The sequence below is a fragment of the Littorina saxatilis genome, linkage group LG7 (assembly GCF_037325665.1).
Source record: "Littorina saxatilis isolate snail1 linkage group LG7, US_GU_Lsax_2.0, whole genome shotgun sequence".
Classification (NCBI taxonomy): domain Eukaryota; kingdom Metazoa; phylum Mollusca; class Gastropoda; order Littorinimorpha; family Littorinidae; genus Littorina; species Littorina saxatilis.
In genome coordinates, this window is record NC_090251.1 from 26366308 (window position 1) to 26382682 (window position 16375).

A 16375-nucleotide genomic window follows, 5' to 3' on the forward strand; every position below is an offset into this window, starting at 1 on the left:
ATTTGTCTCAGTTAATGTGTACATTTTTGACTTTTCGCAAAAATGCAGAAATGTTCTATATTTTAAGTGAAAAACAAGTTTTTCCTAAATTGTGTTGTGATTTGATGGTGTGTTTAAAAGCAACTCGGCAATACGGACACTTTTAAATGTTGTCCTGTGTTTCCTAGCTTTCCGGCTTCTCATGTTTTGTTTTTGAATGTTTGTGTGTGTCTTGCTTTTGCATGACTATATACAGCGATCATGAGATAGTGTTCAACAAACAGCATATTTTAACAACACTACAACTTATCCAGAGAACGACCAATACCTGGAGACGTCGTGTCGCCAACAGTGGACGACGTTGGACTTGTTCTGTCACTGATATTTTGGTATCTTGTCGTAGACGTGGTTGTGGTGACTGATACTTCCGTACCAGGGTCGGACGTGTTTTGAGGTTGTGCAGGAGATGTTGTAGAGTCTCTATCTGAATAAATTCATGTCAGCGTTAAGTTGACCTTTAATGTCCAAGTACATTATATCTGATTGAATCTGCGACAGCATTCTAAGTTCCCGCGTCATGTTGGGTTCGTTTCTCTTGCAACTGAAGACCAGACAGTCTTATTATTATTGCAATAATGTGTATCGGAATTTATAAGTATGGGACTCCTTTGGAGATTAGACATATTTTTCATTATGAATTACGGTTAAGAAAATTAGTATAATAAACAACACTGCAACAGATTAGCAAGAGAACGATCATTACCTGGAGATGTTATGTTGCCAACAGTAGCCGTTGGACCTGTTGTGCTGCTGGCAGTGGTGTGCCTTGTGCTAGACGAGGTCGCGGTGACTGATGCTTGTCTACACTGGGTGGACATTTGCAGAGGTTTTGCCCAAAATTCTGTAAATTCTCCATCTGAATACATTTGAGACAGCTTTATCTTCACCGAGTCATGCTTTGAAGTACGCAGTCCGGATAATGTGGGTCGTGTATGATCCTTTTTAAAGAAGGATTCAAAGTAAAAAGTAACGGTCGTACACGACCCTTGCAATCCGAATACGCATAAAAAGTATGGGTTGTACACGACCCACGTTGTCCCATCAGGGATAAACACTGTAAAATTCTTTTTTTGAATCCATATTTCGTCGTGCAAGACCTATGTCAGCTGGACTGTGGAGTTCAAATTACGTCATCTTTTATTTGTTTGTTCAGAACAGTATACTTTTAAAAAGTGGTCGATGGGTATATACAGGTCCTATGGCATATTGGGATAACATGAAGTCTTATTAAAAACTCTCAATAGTTTCAGATATACAGCATTTCTGTGAGTCTTACTTAAAAAGGGGTGGTGGTATGTAGATTCAAAATTGTTTCCAGAGTTAGTCCGCGGCTGCCTTGAGTACATTCACTTTTTCTGATAAAAACATTTGCGATTTGATAAGCGGCAGTTTGTTGTACAACTGTATTTGATTTGATCAGCGTTAATTACAGTTTCCGTTCTGTTTTACCTGACTTGAGCCGCTGGTTTTAGTATACGAGCACTTTCAATTAATTTTCATCAGTGGCGCCATGTGCATTAACATTTGATTTTGGCTATTATAGCCTCATATACAGCTGCATTCCCAATTATATACAGCTGCACCTTTAATCATAAATATACCCGATCTACTAAGTGTTCAAATGGAGCAAGTATCCGTTGTTTCATTTGGCTTAATCATGTCAGATTGAGTCGGTAACAATCTTAAAGTGCAATAAACTCAGTTAGGAAAAACAATGTAATCGTACGACAGCCGAAGCGACAACTGAAATGAAAACAACTCGAAAACTCTACTCTGCCTGTACAACCCGTTCGCCGACCGCATTATCACACAACCCCAATGTTAACTTGAAAGGCAAAACAACTGTGACTGCGGGCCTTTTCCTCTGCAAAACAGAATGTATAACGTAGGACCACAACTATGATTGTCACTTTACCCTTCTGTGAACAGCCGCCTTCAAGAACTTTGATGGGGTAAAGTTTGGGAGGTGGCACTTCTTGTCCAGCACCTCCACCCTTTACTCGGAACTGAATCTGCAATTCAGTCGATCATTCTAAATGGCGGGTTATGCCGGACACAGGTAAACATAATTGAGCAAGAATTGCTTGTCAGCATGTTATTCTAACAGTTATAGTCGTACACACACACACACGCACACACACACACACACACACACACACACACACACACACACACACACACACACACACACACACACACACATACACACACATGACAGACGAACGTACACGAATGATTATTCCTAATAAATCATTTCTTAATCATGAATGTGTTTTTTTTATCATACCTTTATTGTCATCGGTTCGATGTTAAATCGTGCAGTATGATTCACATTGTTAGCGACGTCTGTAGAGTTTTCCATCAAGCAAGGCTGTTCAACGTTTCTGAATGCAAGGAACACCTGGAGCTGATACGGCAAGCCTCTGGAGTATGTAAACTCTACACAGGTTGGCTTAGACAATTTGACCCATGGAGACTCCAGAACGGAATATACGCTGGCTCCCTTATTTGAAATGCTCTGACTGACACTGGCATAGCCTTCGATGTGAACAAAAAACAAAAGAAATTGTCATTGAAACCTGTTGACTTAGAATTAGCCACAAATAAGTATCAATTAAATAACACTGCAACATTTTAGTGACAATCTTTAAAATAAATGCAGGCCCAAACCAAACCTAAACGCTGATGACTGTTCAGGAGAAGACAGCATGCAAGTTCCATAGGTATTAATCGAGCGCATTAACGCATACGAAAATACATTGTTTATGTTTACTTTGATTGTGACTGAAATAAAGATCGACACTGGGCACAAAAAAGAGATGGAAAGAGAGAAGAGAGAGAGAACAGAAAGAGAGAGAGAGAGAGAGAGAGACAGAGAGAGAGAGACAGAGAGAGAGAGCACAGAAGGCAAACAAAGAGAGAGAGAGTAAGGTAAACAAAAGACACAGACAGACAGACGGATGATTAAATAACACAACCCAGTCCACCAAAGACAGGAAAACTGAACACGAACTTTAACCTACCATTGTTTGTGCTCCAGTTGCTCATACCGCTGTCAACGCAACCTTGACTGTAGTGGCAAAGGTCTCCTTCAAAGCAGCAGCTTACATCGGTTGGGGATTCAAATGAGACTGCACACAGTAAAGGACACACGTTGACAAATTTTGCCCTGTAACACTAAAATAGGTTCAAACATTTTAAAGTTCAGCCATTAAGCAATAATACTTCAGAAACGACAGTTTTTTCTTGGTTAAACCTCATACAAACGCATCGAGAATGTAAGAGTAAAGGTGAAACTGTACCTGAGCAAAGATCATCGGTACCCAGGAACAGACAGAGAAATACAGACACAGACACCCGCACCCCCCCCCTCCACATACAAAACCAGATATTTGGAAACACAAACGCACGCAAACATACACATGCACACACACACACAAACATACATACACACACACACACACACACACACACACACACACACACACACACACACACACACACACACACACACACACGTATGAACTTCTCACCAAGAGAGTCTGCTTGATAAGATGCATTTGCCGGCCTAAACGAGAAAAAACAAATAAATTCAACAAAAGGGTAAAACAAAACAAAAAGCAGCAAATTATACCGATTGTAATTGTTTCTTTTAGTATTAAATGCTTGAGAAAAAGATTTGGCTCCATTTGGCTTCACATGCTTTTGGTGGAGAGCGACATTTCAAAATGACACTTTTTGTCGTTTATCTCTCTCTCTCTCTCTCTCTCTCTCTCTCTCTCTCTCTCTCTCTCTCTCTCTCTCTCTTCTCTCTCTCTCTCTGTCTCTCTCTCTCTCTTACCCCTGCTCTCTCTCTCTCTCTCTCTCTCTCTCTCTCTCTCTCTCTCTCTCTAATTCAGTAGATTCGATAGGTCCAATACACTGGTACTTATAGCTTACCGTGGGTTGAAACAAGTCTCGGTCGCTATGCTAAGAATAAACAGGAACAGCACTGGACAGAACAAGCTTAACCGGTACCTCATTGTGGAAGCAAAACACAGAGGAATTGACAGCTGAAAAATAGAATTAAAATAAAGTTATAATCATATATCAGGCAACAAAATTGTAGGTAATAAGTGCAGACAAAACTCGCGATGCTCACCGGACATAATACTCATTGAACATCTGCTAGTAGGGAGGTGCCATAAGAGATATGCACATATTTATAACAGAGCAAAACATCGAGACGATTGTTTCATGCAAATAGATAACGTTGATGGCATGACTGACGTAATGTGATGTAGGAATTCTTCGGGGCTACGTCTGTCAATTAGAAACACCGCTTTTTGTTGTTGGCTGTCTATGCATCAAGCAAAAATTCAACAACAAACAAACAAAAACCTCCAACATAACAAAACAAAACAAACACACACAACATATATGTGAAAGGCTAAAACTGGAGCATAGTAATAGAATCGCAATATGGGAACACATTTCTTAGGACTTCACCCTTGCAGGTAATTGGACTAAAAGTAACAAGTGAACAGAAGTGAACCATTTCGGTCTTTGTGCAATCGTATGAAAGCAGCAAGGAGATTGTTGACAGACCGAATGCCAAACAACATTGACTTCCGACACAGGGGAGTATCTAGAGTGTGTGCCTTAAAGAAGAAATTATCATGTCTTCAAATTTCCAGGAACTAGAACAGCACATGATTTACTCTGATATATGTAACTTATTTCGAAGGTAAGTCACATGAACATTTTGCTTTTCTAGCCATTATATTTTTGCGTTGACATCAGATCATTAAATCAAATCCCTTCAATGCGCAGGAAGCAGACATACTGTTGATTTTTGGAATAATGTCCTTACTCAAAACAATGAATTTAATTGCACGAACAGGGCTATGCCTTTTACTGTGTGATCTGTGAAATAGAAAAGGAAATTATGTGTGCAATCTCGTTAATGTAACGGTATACTTTGCTTCCCTTGTAAGCAATATTTTGCACCACTACAGATCTGTCTGGGCTTTTACATTAAATGAGCGTTTCTTGCTACTATGACACATGTCAGCCATCTACACCCTTTTACATTAAATGAGTGTTTCTTGCTACTATGACACATGTCAGAAATCTGCACCCTTTTACATTAAATGAGCGTTTCTTGCTACTATGACACATGTCAGAAATCTGCACCCTTTTACATTAAATGAGCATTTCTTGCTACTATGACACATGTCACACATCTACACCCTTTTACATTAAATGAGCGTTTCTTGCCACTATGACACATGTCGGACATCTACACCCTTTTACATTAAATGAGCGTTTCTTGCAACTATGACACATGTCACACATCTACACCCTTTTACATTAAATGAGTGTTTCTTGCTACTATGACACATGTCACACATCTACACCCTTTTACATTAAATGAGCGTTTCTTGCTGCTATGACACATGTCACACATCTACACCCTTTTACATTAAATGAGCGTTTCTTGCTGCTATGACACATGTCACACATCTACACCCTTTTACATTAAATGAGCGTTTCTTGCTACTATGACACATGTCAGCCATCTACACCCTTTTACATTAAATGAGCGTTTCTTGCTACTATGACACATGTCAGACATCTACACCCTTTTACATTAAATGAGTGTTTCTTGCTACTATGACACATGTCAGACATCTACACCCTTTTACATTAAATGAGTGTTTCTTGCTACTATGACACATGTCACACATCTACACCCTTTTACATTAAATGAGCGTTTCTTGCTGCTATGACACATGTCACACATCTACACCCTTTTACATTAAATGAGCGTTTCTTGCTGCTATGACACATGTCAGACATCTACACCCTTTTACATTAAATGAGCGTTTCTTGCTACTATGACACATGTCGGACATCTACACCCTTTTACATTAAATGAGCGTTTCTTTCTACTATGACACATGTCAGACATCTACACCCTTTTACATTAAATGAGCGTTTCTTGCTACTATGACACATGTCAGACATCTACCCCCTTTTACATTAAATGAGCGTTTCTTGCTACTATGACACATGTCAGACATCTACACCCTTTTACATTAAATGAGCGTTTCTTGCTACTATGACACATGTCAGACATCTACACCCTGCCTACTTCATGTGCAGAGTGGGAACCTTTTGTGAACAGGTTAAAAATAAAATCCGCAAGCAAAAAGGAGAATAGAATGTAACAGAAGCTCTTTGTTGTTTTTTATAAAGCGTCTGCGCGTCTCTGAAACTCTGCCAAATGCACTACACTAGGTCTCGCATTCTCATGTTACGAAGTTCCGGGTTGCACAAATAAGAACACGTACACCAACAGCCACGTTTCATTTCAAAGCGCCTTTGGAAAGCATATCATATACAAAATGTATAGTGCAATAGCTGAGTACTTGACACTGCCATCGTAAACACGGTATTGCATGTCGTCACCTTAAGTCACACAAACTGCAAAATGCATAAGAGGTTGAAATCTGACGGGGAAAGTTATTAACAGGTCGGATGATTTTCATATATGGCCAGGAATCTGTCATTGTGTCCAAAAAGTGTTACACAAACACCATTTCTGCCGTGTAAAGGCAGAAGGAAGCAAGTCCATGAAACATAGTTTCGAGAAAATCGACATTTTCTGTTTGCATCACTGTTTTGGAATGAAAAGCTTTAACTGATTTTTTGGCTCACGTAAGTGTAGCCTATGCGATGATAAACTTTGTCTGTCTGTGCGTGCGTGCGTGCGTGCGTGCGTGCGTGTGTGCGTGTGTATGTCTGTGGTAGAAACTCTAACATTTGAAGAGGTCACATTAACGTCACATTATGACGTAAGAGGGTTAGACGTCACGCGAAGGAAGTACTGACAGTCTCGATCATTATTATTTTGAGCGCGCCGAGACTAGTTGGCAGTCGTGTCCTTGTAAGTAGGCTACATGCAGACAGACAGATCTAGATCTAGTGTATCGCTTTCTTGCACAGTTTCACCTATGCTCTTTCTGTGTGTGTGTGTGTGTGTGTGTGTGTGTGTGTGTGTGTGTGTGTGTGTGTGTGTGTGTGTGTGTGTGTGTGTGTGATTGAGTTTGTGTTACTGTTTGTCGATTTCTTACGTGAGCCTTGAAGGCTTCGCCTCTTGTTTGTTTGCTGATAACATGTAGGGCATTATTGTGCGTTTCTGCTATGAATATTAAAACCCTCTTTTGATTCATCACTTAGAAATAATGATTTTTGTGGACTTACTGCCTTTTGCCGAATTAATTCCCTAAACTCATTCACTCAAAAATAATGGTAAAAGGCAGTAAGAGGACATACTGCTTTCTGCCAAATTATATCCCGACTTAAATCTTATTTTAAAAAAATGGCAAAAAGCAGCATTGGACTTACTGCTTTCTGCCATATTATATCCTGGTCGATATATCTGGCTGAGAATAGGGCATAGAGCAGCAAGTGGACTTACTGCTTTCTGCTAATTTATTATCTCCGAAAATTGAAAGTAAAAGAAAATACACGCAACACTGCTTTTGGAACGTTTTTTCAAATGTTACTTTACGTCCAGTGATTTCGTGAATTTCTGAATGCACAACTTCCTTGGTGAACAATTTGCATTTTCTTTTGTGATTAACTTTGTCTTGGTTCCTCGTTTTGCTTATCATTCTGTAGTCGCTCACTCATGATTAACTTTATTGTTAATCCGTTCTTGTGTCATTGATATCGTTTAAAAAGATCATTATTTTTAATACAAGTCTTGATACTCTCTTTTGATATTCACAAGACAAATATTGACTTGAACGCAAGTCTTTTAATATTAAAATAAAAATCTAAGAAAACGTTTACACACACACACACACGCTTTTTATCTTGCTGCTTGTCTGTAACACACACACACACACACACACACATACACACACACACACACACACACACACACACACACACACACACACACACACACACACACACACACACACACACCTTTTCTTTCCTTCTCACTGTCTTTCTCACTTTCGTTTGCTAATAAGAATTAGAATCCAGGATCTGACAATAAAACGTTTTATTTATTGAGTTTGACTAACGATTTCCAAAGGACAGAAAATTAAAGCAACAGCATGACAAAAATAACTAGTGTGTCAAGCCGCCATTATACCAGAATTAAGAATAGGTCATCGTGCAGTCTTGATTTCCAAAGTACACAAAATTAGAGCAACAGCATGACAAAAAGAACTGGGTAGACAAGCCGCCATTATACCAGAATTAAGAATAGGTCATCGTGCAGTCTTGATTTATAAAGTACACAAAATTAAAGCAACAGCATGACAAAAAGAACTGGTTTGACAAGCCGCCATTATACCAGAATTAACAATAGATAATCGTGCAGTCTTGATTTCCAAAGGACACAAAATTAAAGCAACAGCATGACAAAAAGAAATGGTTTGACAAACCGCCATTATACCAGAGTTAACAACATTACCGTGCAGTGTTGACTTTCAGCTGAAATGTTCCACTTTTGAACAAAATGTGTTTAATTAGTCTTGAAAACTGTGTGATGAACTATATAACCATTTGTAGTTGTACACCATGCGCGCTACATTTGCTTGTAGAATTACATAGTAATTCACACACTGTCCACAAACATTGTAGTTGAGTGTTCAACTAGCAAAACCGGCCACAAACCTGCAAACTATGATGTAGTATATTCATTTATCACCCCATCTACCCCAGTTACAGTCTACATCCCTTCTAAAACTATTCACTGACATTCTGCCATCCGACTGATGACAATTATCAACTACAGCGATTAACTGGATGTAGATTTTTTTCCATGAGCCTGTTTGGATAACTAACAAACAACATACAATCCCCCCACCTCCTCCCCCTCCTCGTCCCCACGTTCTGCATCTCTGCGCTCAGCATCTGTTATTGTCAAACTGAAAGTTGTCAGTATTACTCCTCTTCCTCTTCTTTGGCCCATAACCGTCGTATGTTGCTGGCATTTTCATCTGGGCAAGGTCCATTGTGGCCTCTTCTCCTGCAAGCCGAGGTGGTTGTATCTCGCAGTTGCAACCTGCCAGCAACGCTTACACATCTGTCAAATGAAAAAGGCAGCAAAAGTGAGACATTTTATTGACAAATCTCCTCCCCACCCTCCTTCACATCATTCTTTTCCTCTCCCGCGCACATCACCTCCCCCCCCCCCCTCCCCCCCCCCTCCGGGCTACTATAATGACAAACGATTACTGCTGCTGATGATGATACTAATACTACTGCAACGAAAATGATGTAAAGATGTTGCTCGTTTTAAAATATACCTCTTCAGCCCGAGAAAAGAAAGGAATGAAAAAATGTTGCACGCTATTTTTGGCTGTGTCAGTGAAACATACCTTGTTTTGGGCCCTTGAACATAAAGGGGCAGTGGTGGCGAGTATCCCTCAGACTGCATGTGTGCTGCAGCTGTCGTCGCTGCCTGTCCCACTTCGAATCACATTTCTGTCAAATACAATAGGACATAATACTTATTCCGATGGTTGGAAGCACAAAGAGACCGGATAACAATCCTCCAGTATAATGTCATACTGCCGTTCCAGATCTAACACGCTGTCAGTGCTCAAGACCACAAGTCACTCATTCTAGATCAAAACAACTATCTCTTTGTATTAGAAACATGCTATATGCATCCATAAATATCATGATGAAAATAGCAGAAGTGAATAGTCAAGAAGTCACGGTGGAAGTAGCGTACAACAACAAAACTATAATAAATGGGCATTTGAACTATGGCATTTTACTTGCTAGCTCCGTAATGCAAGTGCACATTGGAATACCCAAATCAGTCAGAAAATCAGTGTTGTCGTTGTAAATTCCCATACACCTATTGAGAGAGAGTCATTTCAGACCGGAACGCAAAACTGCCAACAACAAGAATGAAACAAACAAACCAACTTACTGTTGCTTCGGATAGTTGAACACGTCGGCAGCAGCTCTCATCGCCATTTTCCCCGACAAAGGCCAGGGAAATAATGATACAATAAGCTTAGTTCTGATTGGTTAACCGCAGTCAGGATTACAAAAGGGTGAACGCGATTGGTTAATGGACATAGAGCGCTAAACCATGCAAACTCGTTTTGAGGCTTGCAAGGAAGTAAGTCCAGTGCAAACCTGAAAACCAAAAGTCCCTGGACTTGCTTCCATTTGCCGATTTTTATCCTTCGATTACATTTTTTTTAGTGGACTTACTTCTTCAAAAAGTCCATAAATATTGATCGCACATCTTAGAAATTTTGACACAAGATGCGCCTTTTTCCCCTCTGCATTATGATATGAAAATCTCATTTTTACCAAATTTGGACTTACTGCCTTCTGCCAATACACGGCAGATTTTTTAGACTTGCTTTATCTTATTAATGTTGTTGTGGGTAAGAAAGGAGATGTGGTTTTTAGCAGAATAAAACTGTTTTTATTGGTATGGGCCACCTGGGGCAGTTAAAACCCGTTATAAACCGTTATTTTCTAATTTTTCACCGATCTTTATGAAATGTTGTGGTTAGGTTGGTTGTCCCTAACTGAATTTCAACAAGAATAAAAAGTTGATTTTTGGCAGTTAAAAAACCGTTAAATCCCGTTTTTTCACCAATCTTTATGAAATTTTGTGAGTAGGTCCGTTGTCTATAACTGAGTTTCAATACGTACTTTTCAGAAGAAAAACAAGCTTTTGTCAGTTATAAACCGTTATTTTCTAATTTTTCACCGATCTTTATGAAATGTTGTGAATTTCAACAAGAATAAAAAGTAAAATTTTGGCAGTTAAAAAAACGTTAAATCCCGTTTTTTCAGGAATCTGTCAGTGTGTCCAAAAAGTGTTACACAAACACCATTTTTTAGACTCGCTTTAACTTATTAATGTTGTTGTGGGTAAAAAAGGAGATGTGGTTTTTAGCAGAATAAAACTGTTTTTATTGGTATGGGCCACCTGGGGGGGGGGGGGGGGGGGGGGGGGGGGTCAGTATAGTGTCTTGAGCACTTAAGGGGAGGTTCTAGCATGGGTGAAAGCGATTTTTCCAAAAAAATGTGATTTTGGGGTTCTTGCAATAATGGGTAGATAAAACATTGTATAGTATTGTGGTGGAAGAAATTTCACCAAATCATTAAACTGTTAAAATGACAGTTTAACCGCCAAAAAACACTCTGCTCCTTGTTTCTTGGTCCCTAATTGTCGGATTTACACCAACATTGGCACAGTGATCCATTGTCCCTAACTGATCTCCAATACAAACTTTTCAAGAAGAAAAAGTTAATTATTGGCAGTTAAAAAAACTTTATAAACCGTTATTTTCTAATTTTTCACCGATCTTTATGAAATGTTGTGGTTAGGTTGGTTGTCCCTAACTGAATTTCAACAAGAATAAAAAGTTGATTTTTGGCAGTTAATTCACCAATCTTTATGAAATTTTGTGAGTAGGTCCGTTGTCCATAACTGAGTTTCAATACGTACTTTTCAGAAGAAAACCAAGCTTTTGTCAGTTATAAACCGTTATTTTCTAATTTTTCACCGATCTTTATGAAATGTTGTGAATTTCAACAAGAATAAAAAGTAAAATTTTGGCAGTTAAAAAAACGTTAAATCCCGTAAGATCTACTTTATTCATAGGTTTGAATGTGTTCGTTTGTAAGAGCAGTGAGTGATAATAGCATGACGTTAGGCTTTTTGAGCTAGCATCGTGGCTTACGCGCTTAGGACGAGGATGTTAATGACAAAACCAGGAAATCCCAACAAAGTGTCTGTGCATCAGTCATTCCTGTCCCTTTTCTAAGTTACACACACATACACACAGTGACACACACACACACGCACACACACACACACACACACGCACACGCACACACACACACACTGAAAAAAACATATGCAAGCATCAACATTTCAACGAGACAAACCCAATGCTGGTGTGTCGAAGGAGACAGCCACAGCGGGCTTGTTCGAATCAAAGTATCACACCATATCTTCAGCGTATTACCAATACCTGTCCCAATATAGACCAGTTGGTCTAAGAGGACGTTAAACCCTAATAGTCAGTCAGTCAGTCTCTCTCTCTCTCTCTCTCTCTCTCTCTCTCTCTATTCCTGTCACCGCCCTCAATCTGTGCCTTGTACAATGATCTGGTAATTTTATTTAAGTTTATTTTATTTAATTAATTTTATTTAAGTTTTTACCTTGTGTTTTGTGTTGAAAAATAAATACATACTCCAGAATTGACAAAAAGTGTCTTGTACATTTTACGTGTTCTTTGTAAAATATTGCCCCAGCCCCTCCACCTGTGAAGAAAGGACACCTGTCTAATAGGGACACCATTACCATACCCCAAGGGTGTCCTTTAGAGACAGGTTTTACTGTACTGCCGAACAACACTTTTTTTCCAAGTTCCATTGTAACGAAACACTTGCCTGAAATTGTAATGTCTTTTATACACTTAAATACCTGCCCACAGATAAAATGGAGCCACAACCCCAAACCAAATATAATATCCCATCTAAAAAAAAAAGTCACATCCCCAAACGCAAAATAATTAACCCAAACTGCCGGATGCAAATTGAAATACATTTTTTTCATTAGTTTTAATTATATTTTGCCTGAGGAAAACAAAACAGCCTGAAATGGACTGGGTGGTCGAGTGGTAACGCACTTGCGCTCGGAAGCGAGAGGTTGCGAGTTCGAACCTGGGTCAGGGCGTTAGCAATTTTCTCCCCCCTTTCCTAACCTAGGTGGTGGGTTCAAGTGCTAGTCTTTCGGATGAGACGAAAAACCGAGGTCCCTTCGTGTACACTACATTGGGGTGTGCACGTTAAAGATCCCATGATTGACAAAAGGGTCTTTCCTGGCAAAATTGTATAGGCATAGATAAAAAAATGTCCACCAAATACCCGTTTGACTTGGAATAATAGGCCGCGAAAAGTAAATATTCGCCGTAATGGCTTGAGGTTTACTGGCCGATGTGAATGCGTTATATATTGTGCGTAAAAAATGTCTGTTTGTCTGTAAAAAAATTCAATTTCAAACGGCAGAAATTAATATGTAAAGCGCGGAGAGCAACGGTTAATTGTGGTTCGCGCTATATAAGCTCTCATGATAATAATAATAATAATAACAAGTCGCGTAAGGCGAAAATACAACATTTAGTCAAGTAGCTGTCGAACTTACAGAATGAAACTGAACGCAATGCAATTTTTCAGCAAGACCGTATACTCGTAGCATCGTCAGTCCACCGCTCATGCTCGTGGCAAAGGCAGTGAATTTGACAAGAAGAGCGGTTTAGTAGTTGCGCTGAGAAAGATAGCACGCTTTTCTATACCTCTCTTCGTTTAAACTTTCTGAGCGTGTTTTAATCGAAACATATCATATCTATATGTTTTTGGAATCAGGAACCGACAAGGAATAAGATGAAAGTGTTTTTAAATTGATTTCAAAAATTTAATTTTGATAATAATTTTTATATTTTTAATTTTCAGAGCTTGTTTTTAATCCAAATATAACATATTTATATGTTTTTGGAATCAGAAAATGATGGAGAATAAGATAAACGTAAATTTGGATCGTTTTATAATTTTTTTTTTTTTTACAATTTTCAGATTTTTAATGACCAAAGTCATTAATTAATTTTTAAGCCACCACGCTGAAATGCAATACCGAAGTCCGGGCTTTGTCGAAGACTACTTGACCAAAATTTCAACCAATTTGGTTGAAAAATGAGAGCGTGACAGTGCCGCCTCAACTTTCACGAAAAGCCGGATATGACGTCATCAAAGACATTTATCGAAAAAACGAAAAAAAAAAAGTCGGGGATATCAATCCAAGGAACTCTCATGTAAAATGTCATAAAGATCGGTCCAGTAGTTTGGTCTGAATCGCTCTACACGCAGGCACGCACACGCACACACACACACACGCACACACACACACACACACACACACATACACCACGACCCTCGTCTCGATTCCCCCTCTATGTTAAAACATTTAGTCAAAAACTTGACTAAATGTAAAAATTAGATAGCATGACTAACCTACCTCCCAAAGAATATTTGCAATTGCCAATGAGCTTTGATCATATAAACTAAGAATGTCACAGACCTATGGGTAACCAAGCACCACTAACACCTACACAAAACCACCACCCCCCCCAAAAAAAAAATTCAACAACATTCGATTTTCGACTGAATCATTCAGGTACGAATACTTTTTCCTTTCAAACATTGTTTTTATCATGTTTCGTAAGAAATCACTCGATTTATAGCAGTTTCATTCTCAAAAGTGATGTACGTTACTATTTGGATGACGACCATGCACACTTTACCCGTGGGGCTGGGCTCGTCCATCTCGCACGTAGGTGTGAAAGTCCTGTTGTCATTGATAGATCATATGCAAATGACCAAGGGAGACTAGTTAGGTCACGCTTGTCACAACATCTCGGCAAAACGAGAACGTTTTATATTGGTTATAAGTAATTTTTCTTTACACAAAATCAACAAATCGTGTCGATTTTCACGAATCACAGACAAAGCATGCATTGCAAGCAATTTTTAAAATATTATTTTAGACTTAGTAGACTGTGTGAACCTCGAAATCGATCTTTGGCGGCCATCTTACATTTACCGCGGACTGTACGACCGTTTGACTGACCGATACCGAATTTACACAAGGATAATAACGTACATCTCGCATCACTTTTCCAAGCGAAATGAACGAAGTTGGCAGCTCCGTCGAGCTCATTTTTGGTCTCATTAAACACTGCATTCATTTCCTGTCTGGTTTGTATGAAGGATTTACCGGTCGCGCACGTGTTCGGAGTACAGTTCTTACAAAACTGAAAGCACCCAAAATCGCGTAACGCTTTTTTCTCCAGAATGACTAGGTAAGGTTGGAATCACAAGTCCGTTATTCATTGCTTACGGCATAAATTTGCCACCATGTTATACAAAAACGTTCGTCCATTCATCCTCTTTCATCCAACACAAAAATGTTCTTTGCAACATTTTTTTATTAGAAGCAGGAGCCTGCCAAATAATTCAAGCGGGCTCTTTCCTTCTTTCGACGCCATGACAGATTCTTGGCCATATACATTTGGTTCACTGACTCCTTGTTTACGACACTTCAACTGCTCAACTAAGATATTTCTAAGACAAAATGCGTCAAATAAAGAAATATAGAGTGAAGAATTATTTTTGTATTGGCCCTACAACACTATGATATTGTTTGGTGCAAATTTCAATGATGTTAAGTCAGGCGTCAGTTATAAGATATTTCGATTCTCGTCAACACAGTTTGTTCGTTCATAATTATGTAGAATGAAGGTGGGCAGTAATTGGCCAAAATTAAACTTTAAACAAATAATGAGATTTGCTATGATCTGGCTGAGGGGCCAGTCGTGGGAGCTTAAACAAAATTATCTAATTCAAAGCAACTTTTATATAGTGCTGGAGAAGAAAAGTTGTTTTGGACGATTAGCACTATCTTCTGTTAAAATTTCCTGTTTCTAGACTTTGTGGTTTTACTGTACACGTAATTCTTCACAAAACAATAGAAAAACAGTCACACTTATACCCGAAAAGAGCCCGACGCTTAACGTCACATATTAATACATATTCGTGTGAACTCTAGTGCTTCTTAAAACTGTCACGCTCATTCACACCGGTGACACTGTGACGGTTCCCCTACGCTTTGTGTTCGGTGCCCTGACCCTTTGTGTTCGGTTCCCACTCGGTTCCCACACGCCAAAATTCGCGGACAAAACATCCATTTATGGTAGTATTACGCAATGTTGCTCTCTGAGAATGGTCTTGTTAGATCTGTGAGTGTTTACACTACATGCCTAGGTGCTGTTGGATTGAAGGTTTTTGATATTTTAGCCGTTATTAGGTAGAATGCCTTCCACTTTACTGCAAAACTGCATAATTCGTAGCATCGGCAAGAAATATCCTACCAAAAAATGCCTGCTTGGAACTGTCGTTGGTCCAGCAAAAAGTTCAACATGTCTGTAGCAGACAGCCCAAGTTTCAAGATTGTAGGGCCATCCAAACAGCCGTAATAATAAAAACAACAAAAGTAGTCAGTGAAATTGGCTGTGTTCGGTCCCCCCACACTTTTGTGACGTAGGCGTGACGGTTCCCATAATTCATTGTGTCGGTCCCCACTTTCTGTGTCGGACCCCACTTTCGACCTAATTTCTCTGTGACAGAACCCACAACCAGCCTATTTTGTGTCGGTCCCCACACCTTCTTGGATTTATGACTTGCCGGTTACTTGTATCATTGTATTCATTGAATCTAATTGTCTCGGAGT

General features: G+C 39.2%; 2 protein-coding genes and 1 long non-coding RNA gene across 4 annotated transcripts in view; 1 reads left to right on the forward strand and 2 right to left on the reverse strand.

Moving 5' to 3' along the window:
* The window catches only part of LOC138971029 (uncharacterized), a 417720-nt gene that overhangs the window by 296746 nt on the left and 104599 nt on the right, over nucleotides 1-16375 (forward strand). The gene's annotated exons all lie outside the window — the stretch shown is intronic.
* LOC138971022 (uncharacterized) overlaps nucleotides 1-16375 on the reverse strand; it is a 33245-nt gene that overhangs the window by 12627 nt on the left and 4243 nt on the right. Inside the window, exons 2-7 of the mRNA XM_070343621.1 lie at nucleotides 3979-4091; nucleotides 3573-3607; nucleotides 3063-3170; nucleotides 2327-2577; nucleotides 1955-2051; nucleotides 743-895 (exon numbers count right to left, since the gene is read on the reverse strand). Of these exons, the coding sequence (XP_070199722.1) occupies nucleotides 743-895; nucleotides 1955-2051; nucleotides 2327-2577; nucleotides 3063-3170; nucleotides 3573-3607; nucleotides 3979-4061 (727 nt within the window). The 5' untranslated portion in view covers nucleotides 4062-4091. The remainder of the gene's footprint in view (nucleotides 1-742; nucleotides 896-1954; nucleotides 2052-2326; nucleotides 2578-3062; nucleotides 3171-3572; nucleotides 3608-3978; nucleotides 4092-16375) is intronic.
* Nucleotides 8110-10124, reverse strand: LOC138971018 (uncharacterized). Its single transcript, XR_011457146.1, has 3 exons — nucleotides 9989-10124; nucleotides 9426-9531; nucleotides 8110-9130 (listed from the first exon to the last, which is right to left on the reverse strand). It is a non-coding gene; the product is annotated as an uncharacterized lncRNA (long non-coding RNA).